This window comes from Crotalus tigris, unplaced genomic scaffold, assembly GCF_016545835.1.
Source record: "Crotalus tigris isolate CLP2741 ecotype Arizona unplaced genomic scaffold, ASM1654583v1 scf7180000020351.1464749751:1500972, whole genome shotgun sequence".
NCBI classification, from domain to species: Eukaryota; Metazoa; Chordata; class Lepidosauria; order Squamata; family Viperidae; genus Crotalus; species Crotalus tigris.
Window position 1 is genome coordinate 91,095 of NW_024097980.1, and position 10,613 is coordinate 101,707.

At 44.2% G+C, this 10,613-nt stretch overlaps 1 protein-coding gene across 2 annotated transcripts in view; it reads left to right on the forward strand.

Annotated features, from left to right (window-relative positions):
• CTBP1 (C-terminal binding protein 1) overlaps positions 1-9,173 on the forward strand; it is a 59,194-nt gene extending 50,021 nt beyond the window's left edge. For both annotated transcript variants that reach the window (XM_039366693.1, XM_039366694.1), the window contains 3 exons: positions 4,369-4,496; positions 6,596-6,713; positions 7,965-9,173. In XM_039366693.1, the coding sequence (XP_039222627.1) occupies positions 4,369-4,496; positions 6,596-6,713; positions 7,965-8,151 (433 nt within the window). In that variant the 3' untranslated portion in view covers positions 8,152-9,173. The remainder of the gene's footprint in view (positions 1-4,368; positions 4,497-6,595; positions 6,714-7,964) is intronic.
• The last annotated feature ends 1,440 nt before the right edge of the window (positions 9,174-10,613 follow it).

A 10,613-nucleotide genomic window follows, 5' to 3' on the forward strand; every position in this document is an offset into this window, starting at 1 on the left:
TGTCACTTGGTCAAAGAATGCAATAAGATTTGTCTGGCATGATCTATTTTTGACAAACCCATGTTGGCTTTTAGTAATGACTTTGTTTGCCTCTAGGTGTTCGTTGATTCATTGTTTGATTATCTTTTCCAGGATCTTCCCAGGTATTGAGGTCAGGCTGATAGGTCTGTAATTTCCTGGATCCATTTTTTTTCCTTTTTTGAGGATGGGAACTACATCAGCTCTTTTCCAGTCCTCTGGTAGTTCCCCTGTGTTCCAGGATCTTTGAAAAATATAGTTCAGTGGCTCCGATATCACATCTGCCAGTTCCTTGAGAACTCTGGGGGTAATCATCTGGCTGGCGATTTGAACTCATCTAGCTGGACAGGTGCTCCCTAACCATTTTCTTGCCCTTATCTTGTGTTTCTGTTTTGTTTTTTATGGCACTATTTTTGATAGGTTGGTCTGTTTTTTCCCTTTGTGTAAAGACAGATGCAAAAAATGAGTTAAATAGTTCTGCTTTCTCCCTGTTGCTTGTCACCTTCTTGCCACTTCCACCCACTAATGGACCAATCATTTCCTTCACTTTTTTCTTGTTTTTTACATGTTGAAAGAAGCTTTTTTTGTTATTTTTGACTTTGGTCGCAAGCCTTAGTTCATTTTGAGCCTTGGCTTTCTTCACTTCATCTTTGCAGGCTCGGGCTATTTGCTGATATTCTGACTTAGTTATGTTCCCCTCTTTCCACTTTCTATACTTGTCCTTTTTATCTTTCAATTTGTCAGAGAGTTCTTTATGCAGCCATGCTGGTTTCTTTTGAGAGCTGTTGTTTTTCCTCTTTGTTGGTATTGTGCTAGACTGTGCTTTTATTATCTCATTTTTCAAAATTTCCCAAGCTTCTTGAGTTGTTTTCCCCTTGAGGATTCTCATCCATGGAATCCTTCCCAAGCCCTCTCTAAGTTTATTGAAATTACCTCTCTTGAAGTCCAAGACTCTAGTTTGACTGTGTTCTATTGCTTGTGCTTCTATAATGTTGAATTCTAATATTGCATGATCACTTCCTCCCAGGGTTCCTATGGCTTCAACACCTTCTATCATTTCATCTCTGTTAGTGAGAATTAGATCCAAAATGGCTAATCCCCTAGTTCCCTTCTCTACTTTTTGGGAGACAAAGTTGTCTGCTAGGTTTGCCAGGAAACCTGTTTGATCTTCCACTTGGTGCGGAGTTTGTCTCCCAGTTGATGTCAGGGTAGTTAAAGTCCCCCATTACTATTGTGATGTGCTTCCTACATACCTTAGTTAGCTGACTAGCAAAAAGTTCATCTATTTCCTCTGTTTGGTTGGGTGGTCTGTAGTATACACCTATGGCAATGTCATTTCCCCCCCCCTTTTATATTGACCCAAATGCATTCAAGAGAGTTTTTATCATTGTTGTACTCTATTTCTGTGGAGATGTAGTTATTTCTTATATAGAGAGCAACTCCACCTCCTCTTTTATTTTGTCTGTTTCTTTTAAATAATTTAAATCCCTCTAGCTGTGTGTTCCATGTGTGAGTTTCATCCCACCATGTTTCCGTAATGGCAACAATATCGTATCTGCCCTCATTAACCTGAATTTCTAGTTCACCCTGTTTGCTGTTCATACTCTGTGCATTGGTGTATAAACATTTGAGTCCTTTGTGGGTGGCCCTGTGTTTCCTTTCTACATAACCTGTGTGGTGCCTGAGTTCCCCTATTGTCTTACCACCTATTTGGTTAGTGCACTTTATGTGGCACTCGCTATTAGAGGCTTCATTTTGATTGGTAGCAAGGTTGGTATTCTTGTCCACACACACATCTATGCTACATGCACTGATAGCCCTATAGTTTTTAAATTGCCGGGGACAGGGTTGTTCCGTATCAATTAACTCCCTGTCCCCGCTGTTTAGTTTAAATTTCCCCCTTCAACTCCCAGAATTCCTGAGCCAGCATGGGGGAACTATGGCCCCCTCACTTCAACTCCCAGAATTCCTGGGGACTATCACTGGACTTCAACTCCCAGAATTCCTCAGCCAGCATGGGGGAACTATGGCCCCCTCATGACTCGTGGACTTCAACTCCCAGAATTCCTCAGCCAGCATGGGGGAACTATGGCCCCCTCATGACTTGTGGACTTCAACTCCCAGAATTCCTGAGCCAGCATAGGGGAACTATGGCCGCTTTATGACTGGTGGACTTCAACTCCCAGAATTCCTGAGAAAGCATGGCCGGTTCAGGAATTCTGGGTATTGAAGTCCACAAGTCATCAAAGAGCCAAGGTTGCCTACCCCTGGGCTAGGAGAATCTGGGAAATGATCTTGAGCTGGACTTTTCCCAGAATAAAATATGGAGACTAGGAAGTCCAAAAAGAAAAAAGGAACAGATCCTTTTTTAAAAAAAATAAAGTTAATTTAACTCTCTTTCATTGTTCTGAGATTCTGTAGGGGAAAATTAGGGCTGGCTCTTTTGTTAAGCACAGCCTGGCATTTACAGATCTTTTAAAAATCTTGTCTTCCAGTCAAGCTTGACTCCCAGTAACTGTACGGACTTGTCTAGGCAATCTTGTTGACAATATTACACAAAAGGTTGGTCATCGTGTACGTACAGGATGTTTCCTATTTTTCCTAGTCTAGCCTCTAGCTTTGGGATTCCCAATTATCTCTCCCAAGTGCAAGTAGAGACCAGACTTGTACAACGATTTGAAATCAGCCAAATCTACTCAGGAAGAATCACGTAAAAAGACACACTTGGGCTGAACTACACACCTCTTGCGTTGCAATAAAGTTAGCCTCCTGGAGCGGTTATTTATTTATTTTTTAAATCATGTTTCCAGCTTGACCTCTTTCTAGTAAGCTCACTGCAGGTCCTCCCCTTGCGGCAGTTCATTTAGTGACCGTTCGGAGTTACAACGACACTGAAAAAAGTGACTTACGACCGTTTTTCTCACACGACCGTAGCAGCAATCTCGGTGGTCACATGATAAAAATTCAAATGCTTGGCAACCGATTTGTGTTTGTGATGGTTGCTGTGTCTCGGGTGTGTGTGTGTGTCATGCGATCCCCTTTTGCGACCTTCTGACAAGCTGGATTCACTTAACAACGGTGTGGCTAACTCAACAGCCGCAGGGATTCGCTTGGCAACCATGCCAAGGAAGGTTGTAAAATGAGGCCAAATTCACTTCACAAATGTCTCGCTTACCAACATAAATTCTAGCCTCAATTGTGGTCGTAAGGCGAGGACTGCCTGTATTTATAGCCCTCCTTTTCAACATTTTCATCCCACGTGGGATAGTGGTTCCCATAACTCCTTAGCCCCAGGGGTAGGGAACCTTGACCCCCTCATGACTGGTGGACTTCAACTCCCAGAATTCCTCAGCCAGCCTGGCTCAGCTTGGAAACCTCTCCCTTCCCCCTCAGCGTGGCTGGCTCAGGAATTCTGGGAGCTGAAGTCCACGAGTCACAAAAGAGCCAAGGTTCCCTATCCCTGGGCTAGGAGGCTCACCGCTTAAAACAGGAGGACTTAAGACAGGGGTAGGCCACCTTGGCTCTTTTATGACTTGTGGACTTCAACTCCCAGAATTCCTGAGCCAGCATGGGGGAACTATGGCCCCCTCATGACTGGTGGACTTCAACTCCCAGAATTCCTGAGCCAGCCTGGCTCAGCTTGGAAACCTCTCCCTTTCCCCTCAACATGGCTGGCTCAGGAATTCTGGGAGCTGAAGTCCACCAGTCATAAAAGAGCCAAGGTTGCCAACCCCTGCCTTAGCCTGTATGGGAAGTGATGTCCGACGCCTCTAAATCAGCCGTCTGGGAGCTACGTCAGGCTGTCCTCAGCGCTGACGATGCCACAGGTGGTCCTCGACTTATAACCATTTGTTTAGTGACCGAAGTTACAAAAGCCCTGAGGAAAGAGACTTACCTCTGGTTCCTGCCCTCGTGATTGTCGCAGCCTCCCTGAGGTCACGTGATCAAATCTCAGGGCGGTTGACAACCGGCATGTACTCAGGACGGTTGCAGCCTCCCCCCTGGGTCACGTGACCACCGTCGGCGACCCTCCCAGCAGCAAAAAAGACAATGAGGGAAGCTGGATTCGCTTAGCGACCGTGCGTGTCACTTCACAAGCTCAGTGATTCACACTCCACCACCACGGCCAAAAAGCTCGTATCAAATCGGGCGCCCTGCTTAGCGACTGGTCCCGATGAGGGTCGTGCTGTTTTGTCGGCCTGCGTGGAAGCCATGGCCGTCCAGGCTGAGTTTCGAACCGGCCACCAAGCAGCGCTTGAGCTTCGCTGAGACAGTTTCCGGGAGAGAAGTCCCGCGGGAGAGATTTTATTCGAGAAGACGTAATAATTCCTCGGCGTTTGCTTCCCTCAGCTTTAGCCAGGGGCCCTTGAAGGACGCCCCAAACCTCATCTGCACGCCCCACGCGGCCTGGTACAGCGAACAAGCCTCGATAGAGATGCGGGAGGAGGCGGCGAGGGAGATCCGGAGAGCCATCACAGGTGAGGAGCCACGTTCTTCTAATCTCCATGAAGGCCCTCCAGGTCGCGGTCCTCTTTTTCAAGAGGACTATCTTGGGTTTTTTCCCCCTTGAAGACGTTTCGCTTCTCATCCAAAAAGCTTCTTCGCTTCTACTGAACGGTGGAAGGATTTATATTCCTTGCAGTCCTCTGGTCATTTGCACTCCCTCCCTCTGAGAGTCGTTGAGGCCACTTGGACAGCTAAACAGATAACCTGCCAACGACTCTCAGAGGGAAGACTAACGACCGGATGACTGGAAGGAACAGGAATCCTTCCATTCTCCACCCTTCCGTCCGAACTGAAGAAGCTTCTAGGACGGGAAGTGAAACGTCTTCAAGGAAAACCAAGGAAAGTCCAGTTGCCTCTTGAAAAAAAAGGGACACGTTCTTTTAAGGGACTTCCTTGGCCTAGTGTCCTAGCCGGCATCTTCTGTCTTCAACAAGACCAAACAAACCTCGGTTAACTAAAGAACCACACTTGACCAATGGTAACATGTAGAGTTGATAAGGAGAGAAATAACCTCTCCCACGTTTTGTTTTTTTATGTCGCCCATCCATCTCACATCACTTGTTCTTAGGACATTAGAGGGGAACTTGGTGTCCTAAGGACTTGAAAAGGTTTTTGTGTCAACGGCTCCTTTGTCCAAAAATTTGAGTCAGGCAGGGGTCATCCAGGTAGCCATCCCAAAGCAGCACATTTTGAAATCCCATCAAGAGTCTGGAAATCGTTTAAAACTAACCTTCGTGGAATACGTCCCTCAGAGGCTACGGAGAGTTGTCCCCTATGAACATTGTAAAGAACTCATAAGACTGAGCATGCCAGGAGAATAAGACCATTTCTTTATTTAATAATAGCCTTTCCTGTCATAATGGGACAGACATTTTGAGAGCTTCTAGCTGTGGACCTCTGCAGAAGGATGGAGGGTAGTCCTCTGCCAGACTTTTTCTCACTGGGGTATGAGGAGACCTGTTATTCCCTGCTGGCCATAGAGGATTTGAAGGGCCAGGACTGTACAGATAATAATAATAATAAAGTTGGAAGGGACCTTGGAGGTCATCGAGTCCAACCCCCTGCTCAGGAAGGAAACCTACACCATTTTGGACAAATGGCTGTCCAGTCTCTTCTTAAAAACTTCCAGGGTTGGAGCATTCACCGCTTCTGGAGGCAGGTGGTTCCACTGTTAATTGTTCTCACTGTCAGGAAGTTTCTCCTTAGTTCTAGGTTGCTTCTCTCCTTGATGAGTTTCCATCCGTTGCTTCTTGTCCTGCCTTCAGGTGCTTTGGAGAATAGCTTGACTCCCTCTTCTTTGGGGCAACCCCTCAAATATTGGAGCACTGCTATCATGTCACCCCTCGTCCTTCTCTTCGTTAAACTAGACATACCCAATTCCAGCAACCGTTCCTTATGTGTTTTAGCCTCCAGTCCCCTAATCATCTTTGTTGCTCTTCTCTGTACTCTTTCTAGAGTCTCAACATCTTTTTTACAGATGCAGGGGCTCCTTCAGTCTACAGACCAGGGTTTCTCCACCTTGGCAACTTTAAGACACGTGGACTTCAACAACTCTCAGAATTCACGGGTGGCTGGGGAATTTTGGGAATTGAAGTCCACATGTTGATTGCCAAGGTTGAGAAATGCCCCTCATAGGATCTGAAGTCCTCTTGCATTCCTCTGGTGAGTGAGGACAAGAGTGTCAGCCTTGAAGCTCTCAGAGCTAGTTTCCTTTGATTGAAAGACTGGGAAGGAACTTCATCAAGGTTCAAGCAAGGTGAGGACCAGGAACAAGGACCACAGGAAACAACTGTGACATTATATAGAGGATCTACCGTCTACCCTCCTTGGGCTGCTCCGTTGATCCCTTGCTTTTGCTGCTATGACCAGCGGAGGGGTGAAAAGAATAGAATAGTGTAACAGAGTTGGAAGGGACCTTGCAGGTCATCTAGTCCAACCCCCTGCTCAGGCAGGAAACCCTATACCATTTCAGACAAATGGCTGTCCAGTCTCTTCCCATGTTGGAGCATTCACCACTCCTGGAGGCAGGTTGTTCCACTGGTTAATTGTTCTAAATTGTTCTCTTCCTTAGGTCGTATTCCGGACAGCCTGAAAAACTGTGTCAACAAAGAACATTTGACCACAGCTACACACTGGGCAAGCATGGACCCAGGAGTTGTTCACCCGGAGCTTAATGGCGCTACGTACAGGTAGGATGGCCTCCATCCCATTTCCGTCACCTCCCAGGCAGTCCAAAATGGGAAGCGCCCGTGCTCTTCTTTGGGATGTTCTCCCGTGTCACAAAGACCTCAGATGTCCAGGCAGTAGACAAGCAGAGGAGAACATCCATAGCTCAAGGTTGAACTGTGGGGTCCTTGGGGCTCTCGGAACTTGGCCGCTTTCTTCCAGACGTTTCATTACCGAACTAGGGAACATGATCAGGGCTAGCTGGTTGAGGTTTGTCCACAGATGGAAATTCCTCCTGTTGGTGTGCTCAGTGAAGTGTTTGAAATCCAAATATGGTACCAGTGGAAGAGAATACTCGTAGCTCAGAGTTGAACTGTGGGGTCCTTGAGGCTGGGTTGTTTTCTTCCAGATGTTTCATTACCAAACTTGGCAACTTCATCATGATGTTCCCTAGTTTGGTAATGAAATGTCTGCAAGAAAACAAATCAAGCCCAGAGGGCACCAAGGACCCCACAGTCCCTCCTCCTCCTCCTCCTCCTCCTCCTCCTCCCCCCACAATCCCCATTCCCTTCTAGCACTGATGATGTTGCCTAGTTGGGTCATGAAATGTCTGCAAGAAAACAAATCAAGCTCAGAGGGCACTAGAACAGTGGTTCTCAACCTGTGGGTCGGGACCCCATTTGGGGTCGAACGAGCATTTCACGGGGGTCGCCAAACAACGCAGTCGCCATTTTTCCCCCTTTTCCTTAGCTGTGCTACTCCCTTTTATTCTGTTGGCTTTTGAAAGCCAACAGAATAGACTCTCTTGAATAGAGTCTAATTCTATTGGCTTTCCAAAGCCAATAGGAATTGTCCAGGCTGTCTCTGCCCTGCTGAGCCCGCCAAAAGTCCCAGTCTGCAAACGGTGCTGCACCAGTTGAGTAGTCCTCGACTTACGACCGGTTCAGTAGTCCTCGACTTACGACCAGTGGGGGGGGTCGCGGCATTAAAAAGGTTGAGAACCACTGCACTAGAAGGACCTACAGTCCTTCTCCTCCTCCTCCTCTCCCCCCCTTCCCCCTTCTCCTCCCCCCCCCTTCCCTTCTAGCACTGATGACACTGTATTACCTAGTTGGGTAAGGAAACGTCTGCAAGAAAACCAGCCAAGCTCAGAGACCACCAAGGACCCCATGGGGGGATTCAGTCTCGGGATCTGGACTTCCTCGGAAGCGTTTCCGCTCAGCCCTGGCCGTGATTCCCTAGGCATAACGTTGCTCCCTCTCCTCCTCTTTTAGCCGGTATCCTCCTGGCGTCGTGAGTGTGGCTCCCCCCGGAATCCCCACCGCCGTGGAAGGGATCGTCCCCAACGCCATGCCCTTGTCGCATGGGCTGCCTCCGGTCGCCCACCCCCCGCACGCTCCTTCTCCAGGCCAGACGGTGAAACCGGAAGCGGATAGAGACCACGCCAGTGACCAATTGTAGCCTACGAGATGACCCTTCCCAGCGTAGATGGTTGCCCCATTGGTCAAGGACGTGGTGAAACGTTCGGACAGAACCACGGCGAGCCCCTGGCGTCAGGCCACTCACCTTTTTAACGAACTGGTCCAAGATGCAGTATCCTAAAACGAGGAGCGGTGGGAGAGTTGATGGAACGAAGATCGGAAAACTTTATTCCTCCATATAAAATGTAGTTTTATGTCCCTGTCCAGTGAACTGAATCACAAGTTTTTTGTATTCCTGTGGGTTCTTTGTCAAGCCAGAGAAGTTAGTAGTTAATTATATCATGAATGTACTTGTCTGTGTACAGTTTTTAGAACATTAACCAAGGTTTGTTTGCTCCATTGTCAACAGCAAAAAAAAAAAAAAACTACAAAAAAAACCCACAAAGAGAGGCGTTCGACAAACCACTTTCAAAAGTTGAAAACTTTTTTTTTTGTTTCGTTTTTATATGTTAAAAAAAAAAATGCCCCAAAATTGAGGCAGTCGATGAAACTTCTCAGGATAATGACTCCCACCCACCTATTTTTTTTTCCCCCTTTCTTTCTATGCCATACAAGTGCATTGTTTTTTCTACCTTCTTGTCTTATTATTATTTTTTTTTAAGAATAATTTAATAAAACGCAAAACACTTTTCTCCTGATTTTGGCATAAATTCCCCACATTTCAGAATGAAGATGTTTGAAAGAGATTTTTGAGGTGCAAATAAAAGTTTTTTTGTATAAACAAGGGTCCTGCTTTTTTTTTTTTTTTTTGTCACCAGTTAAAGTATATATTATTGCTGGGGTGCAGAGAGAGAAAGAGAGAGAGAGAGAAAGAGAGAGAAAGAAGAGAGACTGACTGAGAAAGAGGCACTAGAGCTACCGAAAAGTAGAATATATTTCATCGCCTACATGAACTCCTTCCCAGTAATGTAGTAGGCTAGCAATATTTTGCGTTAAATCATGTTTGTGACTGTATCCATTTGTATGAATTATTTTAAAGAAATAAAAATTCCAAACAAACCACACGCGACTCTTTTAATTCCTTTTTTTTTTTTTTTTTGACGTCATTCGACTCTGGATTCATTTCATAGGCTCGCTTCATTTTGGCGTGGCTGTCTTAGAAATTAAACAGTACAAAACCCTTTTTTTTTTTTTCTCTTAACACAGGCTGGAAAGAATCTGTGTTCTTGCCAACTTCTAACAGAGCAAAATGGAAGGAGATTGGAAACATTGCAAGTGGGAATTGCTTTCTTTTTTTAAAAAAAAAAACTTTATTGGTTTTTTTAATTAATACAAAGTGCTCGAGACACACCGTGGGGCTGGGGTAATCAAAAATCCAAAAACAAAACATATATAACTAATTCAGTCAGTACATCAAATATTCCCTCTCTATTTCCCTCAAATAGCTTATATATTTAAACTAGTCTATTTCTACCTTAAATTTCTATTAATCCTAAACCTGTTTTAAAGCTTTATACAATTACAAGACCATAATCTAATTTAACTTCAAATACACACATTATCAGTTCAGGTATCCCTTCCAAATATGTCCTAATTCTTTAATTTCATCATAAGTCTTATTTATTTCTTCTTCCACAAATATCTCCCAATTAAAATAAAATAATAATCTTATACATATCTAATCCATCAATCCATCAATTTTTTTTTGTTAACAAAATAATAACCTTAAATCATTTGAGCCCTTTAGACAAGGTTCTGTTCTCATCCAATTAATTATCAAACCTAATATCATCCATATTATCAGACAAAACACATCATCTTATTAAAATCACATTCAATTAATTATTAATTCAGTCCCAATCTAAAACATCTCTTCATTTTTCTTCATTCCATTATATAGTAATTTTCATACATTAATCACCCATTTTTTTCTCATTTTTATTCAAAAATCTAATCCTTAACTCAGTCCGTAGTTCTAAAATGCCTTATATCCAATATATATAATTTTAAATTTATCTTTTCAGTCTTATTCTAGGCTTTTTTTTCTGCCAAGCAGGTTTCCACAACAACGCTTTCAACCGGTAAATCTCTCTTTGTTGCTTGTGATGATATTTGAGGCAGTAATCTTCCTGTCATCTGGATTGGACCTCCATTTCTCTTATTCTTGAAACCTCTCTGCATTAAAGGTCCAAATCTCAATCTTTGTTTTTTCTGGTCCTCACAAATATAGATAAGATGCTTGTAGGATGAAATAAGTTCCTCTATATCCTCAATAAAGTCATCTTTTAGTGTAGAGTAGTCAGGTGTAATCTGAAAGTCACTTTTAAAGTTTGAAGAATAATCTCTGGTTCTTAGTTCTGTGGTAATCTCTTTCATTGTAACAAATTCCTCTTTAATTTCCTTTAATTCCTCTTCTGGTATGTTTTGGTTTATAGCATAAACAGATGTGATCTGAAAGTCAGTTTGAAAGTTTGGGGTAGCATTGACTCTTCGTTCTGTAGT